This window comes from Papaver somniferum, unplaced genomic scaffold (genome assembly GCF_003573695.1).
Source record: "Papaver somniferum cultivar HN1 unplaced genomic scaffold, ASM357369v1 unplaced-scaffold_10, whole genome shotgun sequence".
Lineage (NCBI taxonomy): Eukaryota > Viridiplantae > Streptophyta > Magnoliopsida > Ranunculales > Papaveraceae > Papaver > Papaver somniferum.
In genome coordinates, this window is record NW_020618825.1 from 13,915,978 (window position 1) to 13,934,881 (window position 18,904).

At 34.3% G+C, this 18,904-nt stretch overlaps 2 protein-coding genes across 2 annotated transcripts; one reads left to right on the plus strand and one right to left on the minus strand.

The window, feature by feature from the left end:
* The first annotated feature begins 5,847 nt into the window (after positions 1 to 5,847).
* On the plus strand, positions 5,848 to 6,917 carry LOC113326649 (universal stress protein A-like protein). Its single transcript, XM_026574345.1, has 5 exons — positions 5,848 to 5,940; positions 6,011 to 6,104; positions 6,180 to 6,286; positions 6,363 to 6,481; positions 6,580 to 6,917. Exons 1-5 carry the CDS (start codon positions 5,848 to 5,850, stop codon positions 6,680 to 6,682), a joined length of 516 nt encoding a protein of 171 aa, XP_026430130.1. The 3' UTR covers positions 6,683 to 6,917.
* An 8,046-nt stretch (positions 6,918 to 14,963) lies between these two features.
* Positions 14,964 to 15,933, minus strand: LOC113326388 (transcription factor bHLH162-like). Its single transcript, XM_026574126.1, has 3 exons — positions 15,784 to 15,933; positions 15,143 to 15,529; positions 14,964 to 15,035 (listed from the first exon to the last, which is right to left on the minus strand). The coding sequence occupies exons 1-3, from the start codon at positions 15,931 to 15,933 to the stop codon at positions 14,964 to 14,966; spliced, it is 609 nt and encodes a 202-aa protein (XP_026429911.1).
* Between the last annotated feature and the right edge of the window lie 2,971 nt (positions 15,934 to 18,904).

Consider the following 18,904-nt stretch of genomic DNA (forward strand, 5'->3'; position numbering starts at 1 on the left):
TGAGTTACGACTTGTAACTCAAATAACCTTACCAACCATAGAACATCCCGTAACTTAGTAATTTGCCAAAAGAAACTTACGGTTGTAAAAATAAGATCAAATACCAACCGTAGGTTAGCTACGGTTGGTCTCGATCCATTAGTTACCAACCGTATGTTTGCTACGGTTGATCTATGTTCATTAGTTACAAACCGTAACTATGCATGCTCACCAAATTTTTTTGTTTTTGTTTTTTGTTTTCTATATTATTTGTTCTACCTTTAGTAAATCAATCAATGGTAATGCTTGTGTAGGAATCCTGATAGGGTAAAGAATAAGCGAGGAAATAACTTAACCCCGATTGGTCATACGCCCACCCCTCGCGGTGACAAGCATTTAGAGGTAGATAATAGAGGTATCCACAAGAATGAGAAGAGGAAGAATAAGTTTGAAATTAAGTTGAGAGAATAACATGTGGCTGAATCTGGAGTTTAGTTAGAAGGAGTGGAACATAATGATCAAGAAGAGTTCGTAGTCGAAACTAACCGTGAAGGAAACGAAAATGAAATTGTAGAAGAAGAAACTAATTATGATGAAGATGAAGAAGGATCTAAAGATTCCTATGATGAAGAAGAGGACGAAGAGGAAGCAAATGATGAATAGGAGGAAGAGGAAGCAAATGATGAAGATGAAGAAAATGACGAAGACAAGGAATAGGAAGAAAATGTCAAGGGAAAACAGGTTGTTGTAGCTGCACCTCGAGTGAAAGAAAAGAAGCCGAGAAAGGAACCCGCACCGAAAAGGATGCATATTCCTAAAGGCAAAGAGTTGTTGTTGCCACCAAAGAAGAATAGAAGACCTTGGAGAGAGGCCCCGGATAAATCTTTAATGTTATTTGGTTATAAAGATTCCTGAGCCGCAAAAGTCCGTGAGACAAGGGTATGATTTTTCTTACTTTTCTTAAAACATCCAATCTATAATTTATTTTGATACATTTTGTTCGTTTATATATTTATATTTTTGTATTTTTGTTTTTTAGGACCATGCAAGATGCACAAAATTGCTCAACCTTCAAAGGTCTAAACATTGGCCATTAAGTAAAGAATGTGCTGCGGTTCGCAATCTAGTGGTTAGTACAGGATTAGGGTCCAGAATTCTTCATTCCCAATCGAAGTATGATAGTGTTGTGGTCTCTGCTTTCAGTTAACGATTTTGACTTGAAACCGGTACGTTTCATCTTCCATTTGGAGAGGTGACAATAACACCGGACGATGTGAAGCGAATTCTTGACCTTGAAGTTGAAGGACAATCTGTGGCAGAAGGTTTCGACAACAACATGTCTTGGAGTGACCTTTACATCCTTGTTCAAGAAACACTGGGGTGGGAGAAATATGAAACCGAGATGGAGTTTCAAATGGCTGGTGGTTATAACCCTGATGAACCACATAAACCACGTATCATCAAAAAGCTTTTGTTGAAGAATTTGAGGAAAAAGTTTAAAGGAACGCTCAAAAAGGAAAAGGCGGGTGAGGTGATGGATGAAACAAGAGTTAGGTGTACAGCCACAGCTTATTTTTTGTATTCTCTTAGTTCATCGGGTCTTCTTAGTGAAACAAGAGTTGCCGCGTTCATTTTAAACTGAAGATTAAAGGAGCATCGGGTCTTCTTAGTGAAAGTAGTATTCTTCCTCTTTGTCTTTGCTACTTGCACGGTACCTTTTTTTGCGTGAGTTCTATGTTTTCCAGTACACTCGCAAACCATTTGAAAGGCACTATCACTAGTGGTACCATTACAAACTATGATACACATAATCAACTTGCCTCGTTCTCTAGCCCACTTCTTTGCATCGTCTTTCTCCTTCCATGTCTCCTCGGTTAAATAGTGAAAGCTATAATATTTGGTGAGAACTTCATTTGCTAAAGGTTTTTCATCCATTATGGGAGGTACATCCCCGATCTAGACAAAAATATAGCCACATTAGTCTAAATGAGACAACAAAACAAAAATATATATAAAGGTACGGTTGGTAACGACAGAGGATAAACAAATTGTAACTTAGTTACGGTTTGTAACTACAAACATGTATGAACCGTAACACACCTACGGTTTGTAATGACCCTCTGATAACCAACCGTAAAGACATGAAAATAAAATTCAATACATAGGGAGCTATTTATGGTTGGTAAAAAAAGTAAATAACAAACCGTAACATTAGTTACGATTGGTCTCGATTCACATATTACCAACCGTAAATAGTGCAGTAAATACTGCCATGCACATGATGAGTTACGGTTGGTAACTACATAAGGACATAGTCAACCGTAATGAAGTTTCGGTTCGTATCGAAATTTTTCCTACCAATCGTAACTGGTATTACGATTGGGTTTTCCCAAAATTGAACCAGTTACGGTTGGTATTTGATACCTAACAAACCGTAAATGTAAGTTTTGGTTGGTAACTAGCTTAATGCCAACCGTAAGTTCATCTGAAATTTTAAAAGTTTCAATTTTTTTTACGTACTTTAGAGAATTTTGAGCGACAAAAATCTAATGGGAACTAATTTAGAAGTATACCTGGTCATTTTGAGTTGCTGGTTCTTCACTTTGTTGGCTAATTTCTTCAATTGGTTGAGATTGACCTTCACTATGGGTTAAAACATCTCTACCATCTAACAAATACTCCATATCAGGATCTCCATCAAGGGGTATGTAGTATTTGTTTTCTCTACCGTATAGAGATTCACCCATCTCAAATTTTCCACTGGAATCACTCATTTTTATTGAGTGAATCAAAATCTAGGGTTTCACAAATATCATAATTTTTTTTTCTTCTCCTCTAAACTTTCTTTCTTTACACTAAAAATCTAATTTTGATTTGTTTTAGAGTAAATATAAGTGAAATTTGATTATCAAAACTTAACTAGATTATCAACACTAAACTATATAAGGGTCAATTAGTCATTTTCAGTTTTTGTTTTATAAGGGGCATTTGGAATTACCATGTAATGACTCTTTTTGTCCTATTCACATGCCGGCCCTCTAATGAAACTTGCCGCCCCTATATCAGGATTGAAAAATAAAGAATAAAAAATCTTTCACTCTCTACGGCTCACATAGTCCAGCTACACTGCTTTAGTCTTACTCTCTTTACTGGCTCCAAGCCTCCAACGAAATGATCAGTGAAGGAATCTTTAGTTTTGAATCTTAGCCGTCAGGTGAGCCGTCTGATAGTTTCCCAAAAAAACTCCGGTCATCAAATAAACGGAAAATGGGTCATTTGTCCAAATATTTTTAAAACATAGTTCTAATGGACGAGTAAAAATTATTACGGGTGAAATGGATAAAAAAAATAGCATGGATGAAACCGGATTCATCCTGGTTTAAACTTAAAAAATAGCGAGAATGAAATTGGATGCATCCTGATGTAAATTAAAAATAAGAAAAAGTATTTGAAAATGGGTAGGATGAAACTGTTTACATCCTGGCTATTTTAACATTTTTGTCCATTTAAACAGTATCAAAATCTAAGTATCTTTTTCACCCAGGAATTATTGATTTTGGTCTTTTTAACCAATTTTTTGTCAAATAAACTAGATTTGTGCCCGTGCTACGCAACGGGCATTTTTTTTCTTTTAATTTGGTGAGTCGCGGGCTTCATCCCGTCCCGTCGCGATACATTTTCGATTTGGTGAGTCGCGGGGCTTTGCCACGCCTCGTGGAGATGTATTTTTGATTTGGTACAGCAAAGCCAATACATTAAAAGGTGGAAAAAAGATAGGAAATATTGTTCAGATTTTATTAATTTTTTCCTTTTTATTTTCACATACATTTGTTTTTTCTCCTTTTATTTGAAGGCGCAATTCGGGATACTTCCACAAGTTGGGGATGTTTCAAATTAAATAGACTTGGATTTTGGTTAAAGGGGTTTTTATTTGGAATGAAATTATTGTATGGTCCTTTACCCTAGTAAAAAGTAAAACCAACTAAAACCAATTCTCTCTTTCCCCATTAATGCGGCACTGCGGCTGTTCCTCTCCTTCTCTTCTTCTTTTCTACCGTTACTATTTTTTCAGGGAAGCTCTCGATCCAATGATTCGACCAATTACGATGATGGAATTAAAGATAAAGAATTTTCATATCAATAGTGGATGGTACATGTATATAATCATGGATTCGTGGTATCCGCGGGGGTATTGCCCAAGTTCTAAAATATTAATTACTCAATGATCGGTTGTATACCCCTGCAAGTTCTAAACTATCACCTATTGGTTTCTTAATTTAAGGTGATTCTTTCATTGAATTGTTTCTAACAATTAACTTAATATCCGTTCGGTAGTCTCATCATGATGAATCCAATGCAGACTGAACTTTTTTTTTGTTTTTTTCATTTGAATGTCGAGAATCGGAAATGCTCTTTTTTTTTTGAAGCATCGGAAATGCTCTCTTGTAAATGCTATGCCGACAACACTAATTAAGTCAGTCGGTGGTACTAGATTGGGAAGGATAATTTTGGCCATTATTAAATTATTTGGATAAGGGATTCTTCATATTACTTCGTAATGTTTTCTTTTTTTAGTATTCCCTAACTCGTGAGAGTATCCCTAATTGTGTTTTTTTTTTTTGCATAAAATATATGGGCTTTTTTTTATGTATTAATTTGCATAAAATATGATAGGTATTCGACTTCCAAATCGAAGTTGGATTTTCATAGAATTCCAAACACGAATTATACGTTGCTAACTGTCCTCACCAAAATTCTCATTTCACAAAACTTGAAAAAGACCTATTTCGATCAATAGGAAACGAGGGATTTTTTCACCCTTCAATGTGAGAGCTAATTTTGTCTATGTCTTTAAGTCTTTAGATTCCTATGTGTACTAATAATCCTAGCTGAGGGACTGTAGAACGCTTAAAGGTGTGCTTAACCGTAGTAGCGTTGATGATAATTTAGGCACGTAAATATTCGTCCCTAATTACATCTTTATCTGCCCCGAACACTGACACCTTCCGCTTACCATTCCACGTTAGGAACGTATGTTTTGTTTCGAATAACTGTGAACGGAACTGTTGTTGAAAATATTTCAAACGGAGTTACCCGTTTTCAAGAACCTGCCCCCAACCATTCCACGTGTGCTTCAGCTCGTTACTATCAGGGAAACTTTGGGATATGCCGCAAAATCAACTGTCATTTTGGAGATATGTCCCAGAATTCCAGTTTCTAGGAATATGCCTCAAAGTAACTGTTTTCGTCGAGGAACCGTTAAATAGTCAATTTTTCAGTAATGTGTTTGAATTCTTTTCTCTAATTATTTCGAAGTTTTTTCTGTACGAATATGTTCTTGAACCTTGCAAAGTGTTAGCATATAATATATTTGTTTCGCATATGTAATCCCAAGTGTGTGCAAATATTAACTACTTCACTATTTTGGAATTTTGAACTGCTGGGACATATTTCGGAAAACGGGAATCATGGAACATATTCTCAACATAACAATCAATTTTGGTACATATCCCCGAGTTTCCATTCTATCTGTTTGAAAAACATGGGGAGATAAGCTTATGTAATGCCAAGTATCTGCTCGATCTTATCAGTTTTATAGATGATGTATTTGCGTGGCACTATTTTAACATCTTGAATTTTTTAAGCCTCCAACATCCACTACGTCCAAAACGCCAATATAGATATAACCAAAACCATAAACCACCTCAAGTTTTGTCACTGCTATGTTTTATATAAACAAAGAATCGGATTTTCTCCCTTATCCTGTTATCCATTAACAACAATATGTTTATATACGCCTTTGCTAAATTCATTTTCACTTGTTATTACTAAACCGAGCTCTTATTAGGTGCTAGCTAGCTAGCTAGTATGGCTGATATGGATGTACAAGAACGTAAGATAGTTGTTGCAATTGATGAAGGAGAAGAAAGTATATATGCACTAACATGGGCAATCAAGAATGTTTTTGTAGTGTCACAAAAGTCCAATGATACCATAAGAAAGTATATATGCACTAGCATGGGCAATCAAGAATGTTTTTGTAGTGTCACAAAAGTCTAATGATACCATCCTTCTTCTCTATGCAAAACCACATATGCAACTTATTTCAACTCTAGATGAACCAGGTAATGTAATAATTTTTCATTAGCCTAAAGGACGTAGTAATAAGCAAGAATATAACCAACTGTTCTGTTTTGCAGAGTATTTGTTTTCATCTGATGTTATTATATCAATGGAGAAATATAGTAAGGATGTTTCTGATTGTGTGATTGAGAAAGCTAAAAGGGTTTGCAAAGATCTTCAAAGTGTATGTCATTTAATTTGTTGAATGTGGGTAAAACGGTCATTTTTTTAGTATTTTTGAGGCATGATTTGCTGTGCAGGTGAAAGTGGAGATAAGGGTTGAGGAAGGTGATCCTAGAGATGTGATCTGTGATGTAGTTGAGAAGATTGGTGCTGATATATTAGTCATGGGGACTCATGGCTATGGCATGATCAAGAGGTGATAATCCTATCTCCTACTCTGTTTGAATAATGTCATCCTTAAACTAGGAGCTACGGTAGTATTATCCAACTGATGAAAACGGTTATGTCCGACAGGGCCCTTCTTGGAAGCGTAAGTACTCATTGTGCACAAAATGTCAAGTGCCCTGTTTTAATTGTGAAAAGACCGAAATCAGAGGTTGGAAATAAATCATCCTAGGCTGTTTATTCTAAGTTTGCTGCTGGGGTTCTCATGCACGATGCATCCCCTTTGCGTTGCACTACTGCAAAGGACTATCGCACCCCTGGCCAAAAAAAAAGAAAAAAAAAAGAAGAAGAAGTTTGGCAAGTTTTTAGCTGTTCCTTGTTTGTAATTGTGAGTGAGTGATGATGTAAATGTGTGATTGTTGTTAAAGTTGTTCTTCTAATAATATTAGAATGAGAGTATAATGTGGCTGACATTGGAGAGTGTATGTTTTTTTTTTTTTGTTTAGTTTCGCAAACTCCGATGAGACTTTATTAGTAAACGACGGTAAAAAAGAACAGGAGCTACAGGGGGACAAGGACCTGACCTCAGTGAAGAAAAACAATAGAGAACGAGGGACAAAAATAAAAATGAACATCCAAAATAGCGTAGACAGAACATTTTCGTTTCTTTGTGCCATCCAGATGTATCGGTGTGTTGCAAGTATATTTAACATATTCTGCTGCAGTGTCTTGCGTATATGACCCATGTCTATTACGTAAGTTCAGCTGTTCAAATGATTAAAAAGCTCATTTATTCTTTAAAATTTAAATGAATCCCAAAGTCGAAATGGGGATTTAAATAGTGGAAAATCTTACACGTGTCCAGGTAAAGTATATAATCAAGAAATATAACTATGCAGCGGATTACATTTCTTTACAGGAAATATAACTATGCAGCGGATTACATTGTTAAAGAAGCTTGGATAAAGCATCTTAGGCACATGTCTTTCAATATTCAGCAAAAAGTTTTAAATTGCACCTGTCTTTCAATAATTTAGTATTATATCCAATATTTTTGTCAAAAATGAGATTATAAATCTCTTGCACTCTCTTATTTGATTAATAAGATTTGCCTTTTAATCAAAAAGACAAAAAAGGAGAGGATTTTAGGCTTAGACCAAAAATAAAATGAAAAAGAATAAAAAAGGAAAAAGTTATTTCTGGACCCACAATTATTATGAAAAAGAAAATGCAAATGCCCTTAAACAATAAACATGTTTTACATGAATTTTTTTTTTGTCTTGTTAACTTGTGCACCTTAGCATAAATTAATCCCTATTATTTAATTACTTTTTACATTGAATTTAGAAATTTTCTTATGAAAAGCCTTTTCAGTTTTTTTCGTTATTACTATCCTTCGATTACTATCCTTGTTTTCTGTCGACCATTTAAAAATGTATTTTATGCATAATTTCAGAGAAAATTAGTATTCGCATCATTTCAATTCAATCTCACTGAGATATTCTTTCCGGTGTCATTAGGGGCGACCTTGAAAGATTTAGGGGCGATTATTTTATTCCCAACCTATAGGCAAGGTAGTAAGTATAAGGGTGTTAGCTACCGAGTGTTAAAGGATAAAACTCGAAATGGAACTTGTGGCCGTGAGCAATCGGTAGATAGGTGAAGTTCATAAATAACTTCATAAATTGCCGATTACTCTGATCCAACTTATTAATCGGAAGTTTGGTGAAGTTCGTATACTACCGATTGTTGTAGTTCCCAAATTCGAGAAAATAGAGATTTTGGCAAAAACAAAATTTGGGACAACTTCATAATCGGATGTTTGGTGAAGTTCATATACTACCGATTGTTGTAGTTCCCAAATTCTAAAAAATAGAGATTTTTGCAAAAATAAAATTTGGGAGAACTTCATAATCGGAAGTTAGGTTAAATTATTAACATACCGATTATTGTAGTTCCCAAATTCGAAAAACTAGAGATTTCGGCAAAACAAAATTTGCGGCAACTCTATAATCGGAAATTATGTTAACTTATTAACCTACCGATTATTGTAGTTCTCAGGTTCAAAAACATAGAGATTTCCGCAAAACAAAATTTGGAGCAACTTTAAAATCGGAAGTTATATTAACTTATTACCTACTGATTATTGTAATCGATCATCTACAAAATAGAGCCGTTGGTACTCTAAACTATATAATGATGGTATCCTTTTACCCTCTATGCAACACAAATACATTTAAACTCTCTCCAAAAAGGCACTATTAAGAGGAAAAAAGAGAAGAATTCATATATGATGGAAGTTATGAATTCTTGAAGTCCGTGGTCACAGTTTATGGAAAAATGCTTACAACCGGAAGTTAGTATATAATGTTTTTTACCGATTCTGGGAAAATTTTCCAATTTCATTGCCAGAGTTTGGTTACAATCGGAAGTTATTATATAATTTTTTTTTACCGATTCTGGGGAAATTTTCCCATTTCATTGTCAGAGTTTGGTTATAATCGGAAGTTCGTATTTAATGTTTTCTACTGATTTTGGAAATATCTCAAAAAAGTGGAATTTATTTTGAAAAGCTTGTACAATCGGCAGTTATATCATATGATATAACTACCGATTACATCATACATCTTAAGATTATTTTACAAAAACTTGTACAAAAGGGCGGTTCAAAATACATCTTCTCCTTTTCCTTGTTGATAAGACATTCTTTTGCCTCCTCCTTACTTTTAAATGACTAAACGCGCATAGAACAAAACAAACCTCATAAGCATAAGCATTTAACATATATTATTTGAATAAAAGAAAAGAGTAGTCATGAGTATACCAAATCGTTTGCATAGTGGTGAGAAGTATTAGTCCTCAAATAAAATTCATCATCCACCACTACAATATCTTACAAACAATAACAACAAATTGGCAATTTATAATCGGAAGCAAGGGATAGCACATTTCTACCAATTGTTCCACAATCGGAGGATTAAAAACAAATATAAACTTCCGATTAAATACTTTGAAAAGCCAACGGCTTCTGTATGAATAAATTTGAACAATCAGAAGCATTATTATTTTTCATACGCCCGATTATCACAAAATCGGTAGAAAAACGAGTATTAAACAAAAAATTTAAGTTTAGGAAGAATTTGATTTTGGGGTGAAAAGCATAATCGGAGGTTTGAAACTTTTCATATTCTACCGATGGTGAAAGATGAAAAAAACCAATTGTTGAAGTTTTGAAAAATTCGTATTTGTGGCGATTTTGACAATCGGTAGTAGTGTAAATTTGCCAAGCTACTGATTATTAAAAATTTAAATTTTCTATTTGGGGGTTTTTCTAAATCGGTAGTATTCTAAGTTCCCTATTATACCGATTGATGATATATTATTACACAGGACTTAGTAATCGGTAGATATATAACCTTATTATCTACCGATTCTGGGTAGTTCATGGCATTCAATGCATGTCAAAATTGAATTTTCTCGTTTTAAAACGCATACAAACGAATGAAAAGTGGGTTGTGAGTTTCTTAACACAATACATGTGTGTTAGATGCATTGTTAGCTTCGATATCAGGTGATTCTCCGTTTTATTCCACGAAAGCGTCGTCTAGGGTTTCCTCTCCACAAAAGTTTGGATCATTCAACATATACCCCAAATCGTTTTCTCTAAATGGTAGTGAAGCTTCAACATTATGTTCTTCACATTCATACCCATCCATGTTTCTTGTTGATTTAATAAAAATGGTAAACTCCCACTTCTTCTTCTTTCTCTTCCTATTCTCTCTCTCTCCCACAAAAACTAAAACCAAATAATGGGAAAAAGTTTCCTAAAACCAACTTTATACACATTATCTACCGACTGTAGAGTTAGCTACCGGTTGTTTACAACGACACTACCGATTACTAAAATATCTACCGATTGTTCTCACCGATACAGCCGATTCTGATAATAACTACCGATTATAGGGTTCGTAGGGAAAAAAACGAGGCAGACAAAATTAAACTACCGATTGTAGTTTAATCTACCAATTATAGAGGGTACATTTGCCATTTCGAAAAATCGGAGATAAGGGATGGCTTTAATTTAGGTTTCGGTGACCCTATTTTATCTTATTAGTCTCCCCTAATTCTTACAGGATCGCCCCTAATGATGCCAGGATATTCTTATTAGATTATATGATTATAGTTCAATTCAACGTACTTAAAATACCCATTGAACTAAATAAACAACTTTGATTAGAATTTGAAGAATATAATTTCAACTAAGGAGAAATAACATAACTAATATGTAAACGATGATCTATTGTACAACCTATTATTTCATTAATTTTTTTTGTTATGATTCTATTCTCCTCTTCATCTGTTTGGGTGGAAATTGGATAGCGAAAGAAAATAAGAAGGTAAAAAGAGTTTATGGAGAAATAAACAAAGTAAAGTCAATTTAAATTTTTTATTGCGACCATCATTTCATGATTTCACCGTGACTGATTAATCTCTTCATATTCTTATCTTGAAATCACCATCTCCAGTTTATTCATTCCATTAGCATCAGCAAAAAATCATATTGTTTTGAAAAATAGTTTCAGGATTCACATAATATCGGATGATCATGATGGGTCACATGATTATTTTAATCCTGATAACCACTACCATTTTGGAAGAAAAACATGAAATCTCTACATTTGAGATTTGGCTAGAATTACGAATCCATCACAATATTTATAAAAAAATAAATCAGTTACACTTACAAGTTCAGATTGGCGAAATATAATCCGACTTTTTATTTTCAGAAATCTCGTTGCCGGATTCGCCAATCACAATATGAATAAAACTCAATTGATTACCAACCCCTAATGTTTAACGTTTAACTTTTTTTTCTAATTATCTGAGAGTGAGAACAAAAAATACGAAAAAGGGAAGAGACAGGAATACCGATGATAGGAAGAAAATTTAAAGGAAATAAAATACAGAACCCTATAGCTTTGATTATCTATGGAAATTGATGTTTATTTCCAAAGTTCAACGTATTTTACCGATATATTTTATAAATCAACAAGGAGTTACGAAAACAAAAACAAAAACAAAAAAACCCAATTATACCCTGGTTGTGCACAAGTTAACAAAACCCTTTTTAAAAGAATTTTTAAGGTTATAAATATCAAATAAATTAAAATATAAACAGAGTATATTACAAGAAATAAAAAATTTCATTTTACCACCTATTAAAAATAATTAAAGTTTATAGCGCTAACCATTCGGTTTTTGTTCTTTTTTTAACCATACAAGGTTACATCCCTCGAAACACCATCACCAATTCCAAGTCTATTGTTGCCGTAATCACTATCATCTTCGATTGATTGTATACGCGTTCCATGATTCTATCTAGATCCAACTGTTGATTGATGTTGTGATAACAATTCTATGATAAGATTAGTTTCATTAATTTGATCATGTATATCACATTCAAATATAAATATGAAAACCATGGATCAGCATATATAAAATCACATGTATAGATATCAAATCAAACAACATGTAAAATTTAGAAGAACCAAAAGATAAAGATCTATGTATACAACCAAGCATTAGACGTACATTTAAAATTAGCACCAATTTTTTTATCATGAACCGATGGATGTGATTGCTAGAATTTAAATCCATTACGGGGACAATATTATTTAGTATTTAGACATGTAAAAATAGCACCATTTATGCGGCTAATGAATTAGCGGTCGTGATAATGGTGGTTGTGAAGCATGTTTCTGTGGCAGAGGCTAGATAGAAAACAAAAAGACAATCCGACCAGGTGATGGTTACCCAAACTAATTTTGCTTTATAAATTTTTCGTACCATGAGTAAAAATGTCATAATATTGGGCCAGATTGATACTTGAACCACCATATGGCCCTCATTCAAGTCTTCCACTTAGCAAACCAACTCAGTATGCAGGCTACCGAATCTTCTGTCCGGTCAACAGTCAAAGTCAACAATCGGTCAATGGTCAAAGTCAACCTTCGGTCAACTGTCGAAGCCAAGTTGCCAGCCGCGCTTTCATCCAGTTTCCAACCTCGCTGCAAACCTGTTTCCAGTCGCGCTTCCAGCCAGTTTCCAACTGTGTTGCCAACCGCTGCCAACCTGCTAACAGCCAAGTTTCCAGCCGGGCTTCCAACCAGTTCCCAACCAAGTTGTCAGTCTTGCTATCAACCAGTTTCCCGTCATGATGCCAGTCATTCTGTAATCCATCCTCCATCCATGTTTCCAGTCATCCAGTCTCCAGTCAAGGAAGTCTGTCAGTCAAAGAATGATAGTCGCGGTCAAGAACGAAAGTCAACCCTACTAGTCAAATTTAAGATCGTCGGTCATACCCGCAAGACCATGTCAATTTAACACAAAAACCATGGAAGAAGATTTTGGAAGTTTTTGGATGACTTGCTGACCAAGTTGCTGGAGGGAAGTTCTGGAATGTTCCAGATGACTTGCTGGCCAAGTTAGCTCCACCTAAAGTTAATCTCGAAATAGGGTTAAACTCATATATTCAACTGTATAAATATAGGGGAATCTCAACCCTGAAGGGACATGCCCTGATACACGAAAATACACCAGCAAACCCTAAAAGGGATCAGAAAACCATTGTAATCAATACATCAATAAAATATCTCTCGCTATGGGGATTCGTCCTTGGATGTAGGCCAAATTGCCAAACCACGTAAAATTCGTGTCACTCACATCATCACCAAAACGATTGTGTTCTGTGCCTGTAAATATTTTTTGGTACAAAAATATTTAACAAATATTAGGTGAGTGGTATTTAGGAGAAACATGGATGGTAATAGGTAAAACCAAATTCTAAGATATAGTTGGTTACATACGTTATAGTAGGTATTAACCCGTGTCGTAACGATACAGGAAAGGATATATATTCAAATGTATACCTCGATTTGTATACATTATAATTGTTTAGAAAAATCCATCCAATGTATTTGTGCTTACAATACGAAGATATATATAATAGAACCTGCATATATCAATACTCTTGGGAACACAAAAAATTATTAATATACGGAAGTTATTAATATATGGAGGTCGATAAATATAAGAATTTATAGACTATGATTGTGTATGAATATGCTGAGGTTATTAATATCTTTCTTCTTTCCTCTTTCTCTCCTAAAAGCAATGGAAAAAAACTCTAGAACTTGTTTCTTCTAGAGTAAGAAGTTTTAGTTTTTGTATGAATAAAAGTAGCCTAATTTATAGTTTTAGGTTTTGTTTTTATTGTTTTGGTGTCGATGGACACATTTCTTCGTTATCTGGGCGATATTTTCTTCGTCTTTAGAACGATTTTCTCTTCGCTCTAATAGCTAATTCTCTCAAATCTCCATGGTGTTTCTTGGCTTGTTATTCTTGACTTATCAAGAACATCAATGATTCTGCTTGGATTCACTTTGGATTCATCTTCAACAAGAGGGATATAGGGCATCCGTATTTGTTTGGATCTACAAGATTTTGGGACAAATACTCCATTTTATTTGGAGCATCTCTTGAAGAAGATAATTATTTTAAATGGTCGTAGTTGATTCCGGTTCATTCGTCAGTATTACTGGTACAAAAATTGGATATCTTTACAGTTCATGGCTTTTTCTCTTCGCAATGTGTTTGCAATTGGTGTCGTCATTTGTATTTGGTTTTGATTATCTTGTATTTGGGTGTTTTTGATAATCTTGTAAGCAATCATGTAATCACTATTTTGGTTTAAATGAATTGAAATGTGTTTTCCATCAAAAAAAAAAATATATATATATATAGAGCATTAATATATATTTAGGAGTTGGTTAATAAACATGTCCTTATTCTCAAATCTTTTAATATTATATATGTAAGGCAGAACAAACATAGTTAATCGTTAGAGCAAATCCCGTGGATAGTAAAACACTATTTCGTTCACTAGTACTACTTAAAAGAAAATCACCAAAGGTCACTCACCCAATTTGTAACAAAACTAAAAATACCAAAATTTACTTCAAAATCAATCCAACTAATCGAACAAAATCTGTTAGATTTAGGGTTTACTTGTTTCTCTTTGGTGATATAAGTTGTTCCAAATTTGCATAAATTTGTGTTTATTCATATTCTAAAGTTTTGTAATTTGTACTTTTTCATCCATTTCGTCTCTTTCCTCTTATCTTCTCTTTTTACGTATTATCACCAACTATTTATCAACCGTTCATAATCGCATGATATCAAGGAAAAATGGCCGAAATAAAAATCACGATAAAAAAAGGGGAATGGCGAGAGACCGAGAAAGCAAAACTATTATAATTAATTCAGTGATGGAGTAGGCACCACAACAACAACCAATATCAGAATAGGGGATGGTTTGATTTGAAAGATGCTCCATATGATTAAACTTCAAGAACACATGATTGTCAGTTTCTGTGAAGCATAAACATATCTTGGGTGTAGAGAAGCAGAGATACAGGAGGTACCTTTTACATAAGAGGAACTATGGCAAGCAATTAAGCATAAACTAATTCCTTCAATCTATCACGTATCTTTGTAGTCTCAACCCCAAGTCTAGAACATCTTACCTGCAAAATAAACATAATGGTAATATCTTTAAGAATTACAGCAATCCATTAAGGCAAGTAATTGGCGTGGGAATGTTATTATGAAATATATATGGTTATAAGTTTACCTGAGAGTGAATTGTGTGGTAAATCTTATCATTAACAGTAGCGAAACTAGCACTGACAACTTCAGCTCCATGTTCTTCAAGGATGGTAATTAGTTCATAAAGCATGAAGTCTTTGTTCAAACCAGTTACAACTACCACTACCATAGCATCTTCGAAGTCTTTAACTTCAAGTATAGGCAAATTCGCTCCTGATAAATTTGTAGCAGTCATGGTAGAAGTACTTGAGGATGATGAACTACTAGTACTACTGTTGTTGCTGATAATTTCTTGTTCACCACCGTGAATCATACCCTGTTTCTTTGTCTTCAGTTCATTTATTCTCTTTCTCAATTCTTGTATATAAGCAGCTGCATTGTCAAATTGATCTATCTGCGTCTTACATACATCCTGCTCATGAAAATTTCAAGTTATTAAGTCTCTGTATAATAAAATCTTCAAAGAAACACAGTAATTGAGTTATAAGATAACTTAGTGCATGCAGATATAGACGCCTCCCGTGCAAGTAAAATGGAGGAGTACTCGCCGGATGGCATGCATGATGACCTCTCATGAAGTTATAACTTTCCCGGCATCCTAACTTACCCATAGAAAAGAAATATGCGTGGGTGAGTGTGATGCATGCATGTCAAGTGGTAATGTACCTTATTAGAAGAATGTTTTTGGGGAACAACAGTACTACTATTAGGAGTGACAAGAGAGACAAGTTTGAAGCAAAGAGCTTTCATCTGGATTCTTCTATTCTTTTCGATAGTTTTCCTATCAATCGTACCACTTTTCTTGCAAGTTTTCATGTTTTCTTTGTTTGATTAAAAAAACTCCAAATTTAGTAGCAACTAGGAAACTGAAAGTACAATATGAAAAAGAGTGTGTTGGTCTTTAGAGACTAATGGATCTCCCATATATTTTAAGTAAACGGGAAACCAAATTAAATACCAGCAGAATGGATAAGAAACAAGTATGACAGGATAGAAAAATCTAGAAAAGACAAATGGTGCTTGTTTGGCCGTTGTAGTTACAACAAGTGTCTGGCAGGTGCAGTTACAACAAAGTGATGAGTGCATGCACTATCTAGAAGTGACAAGGAAATAAAAGTTTTAAGTTTACCTCATTGTCTTTTGTTTTGTCACAGACAGACCCGTGAACTTTATTGCCATTTTGTCTTGTGCAAATTGTTTTCATATGCGCAGAGAGAATATGGGCATTATTCGAGCACAAAAACCTTCCTTCTAGGTGCTCGTTAACTTGAAAGGAAAACTAATGTTGGGTTAGAGTAACTTTACAAGCTTGCTCGCTCACTACTGATTATTTATGCCTTCGTGTGCATCCATTTGGCAATTAATTCCAGCTGTCGTCACTTTGGTAGTTTGGAACAAGAGTAACAAGAGAAGTTTTAAAGAAAATTATATATACGAAACCTGATTGTTTTTCACCATCACTTCGGAAGTTTGGAATGCATGTCAACTAAGCACTTTCATGACTGTTATTTGTAATTGTGAAATGCTGTCCTTTCTAGACAGACATCAAAAAGATTATAGTTCCACTCAAGCCTCAGCTACATTATTAAATAAGTAGAAAATAAACTTGTGAAAATCCACAAGGAGAGGGGAATGTGAAAAAGTTCCACCAACTTCCTACCTACCAGGGGAAATCCACAAGGAGAGGGGAATGTGAAAAAGTTCCACTAACTTCCTACCTACTAGGGGAAATCCACAAGGAGAAAAAGAAGGATAGTGAACTCCATTGTACTAGACAATGACTATTTTGTGCACTCATTCATTCTAGAGGACTCCATTCACACTGCATGGTTCTGAGAGATTACATCCAATAACTCCTTTGATCTTGTTTGAAAGTAGCTAGGCAGAGCCTTCATGTTCAATAGATTCCATCTGGATTTTGTAGAGATTAACGCAATATAGGTTTCATTGATAACTTTTGAGGAGTTGTTGGTCTCTTGTAGATATTGATAGTGAAGTGACCTTCTTCGTAAGGTCCCAACCTTTTTTTATTTTTCTTTTCCGAAGAAAAATAAAAATTATCTATTAATTAAAATTAAAATCCTTCACAACGCTGAAGGCCCCAACTTTTAGAGTGCGCATTATATGAAATTCCATGCTTGGCCACATACCAGTATCATATGCCAAATTTATCCGAAATAATATTAATGAAAATCCTTTTATTTGGCATGTTTATCAACGCGGAACTAACATAACTGTTCCTAACGTTTGTTTTTTACCACGGTTTTTAATTTTCTTTTACGCCTCACTTCTTCAAATTAATCTCTTTAGATGGAGTTAATGTTGTTTAACAACAATTCCGGAATGTCAATAAATTTTGGAAAAAATGATCATTTGCTATCCAACTTGATCGAGTTGGAACGAAATTGAAAAAACATGTATGACATCAAACAATTTGGCAACCGTACAGAAGAACTCCCTAGAGGAACAGTACTGATGGATCATAAGTTGGCAAAATTGAAGAAATAAGGAATAATAGATTTATTCACAAAGAAACAAAGAATGGTTCTCCTCCTGTAAGTAGAACATGGCTCCCAGTGCAGATACTAATGGATTTAATATGTTAGCCATGTATATAGATGATAAGGAGTATGATGAGTATCATATTGTCATCATCGCCGATGTTAGAGAACCTGGTAATTAAAGATATATCTTCTCCTCAATCCGATGGTCAAGAAAAAACCAAACCAGAGAATATACATGAAAGCTTCTGGAAAGAATTTTCGGAAGAAACAGTTTATGTGAGCCGGTTGTTTTTATCTACTGTTTTACAATTTCTATTCTTTGATGGAGATTCAGGCTTATGTCTCCTACGTTTACTTTTTGCCTTTTATGAAAAATTCTCCTTGAAAGTCTGCCAAGAAGAAAAAGAAAAGAAGTAACAACTTGAAATTTTGCAAATCAATTGATTTAAAGAAACTAAGATCCAAGAAGTTTATCATTACATTTCTTCAAAGAATAACAAAAAATCTCAACTTGACTGAACAAGTTTCAATTTGGCCACCTTGATATGTTTTCACGAGAAAATCTGGTGACATAACAATTCGCGAAAAAAAAATCTCTAATAATATTCGGTTAACTTAGTCGGAAATAATTTCAACCACGTTATTAAAAAATAACAAATAACATATTATATCAAATTTATCGTTATCATTGTAGTGCAATGATAAAGTATTTGGATGATAATACAATTGAACTGAGCTCAAAACTCATGAGCACCGAATTCTGTTTTAATCAAAATACATATGATTTTTTTACCAAAACACCTCATAAAAGCAAAGCAAAAATAAGGCGAGGTTACATTTACAAATAACAAAAAGCCTATTTGAGCCGCCAAAAAATACTACGGCAAAACCACTGCTCACAAAACTTCCAGTGATCCCTACTATAAGTGCCCTTTACTGTCCTCCGACGGGGTCCACGAGAACCCACCAAAAAAAACTGTGAGAGCTTTTTTAAATGTGATTTTTGCGTTGTTTTACTCATTCGGTCTGTTTAGAACATTGTACAAATAATTGCTGGATGAAAAATGTGGCCCTCTCTGACACTTGCCTCTATTATTCACTGGATAACTCTGTCGATCCACATGCATTGATCTAAATCGTTGGGTATGCAACACTTATATTTGTTCTAAATTAGTAATGAAATAACTGTTGCTTAAAAATATTAAGACGGTTATTACACTACAAAACAAGTAGCTTCTAGGGACTGCTGTTTTGTAAAAACCGTCCCTAAAGAAGGATATTTG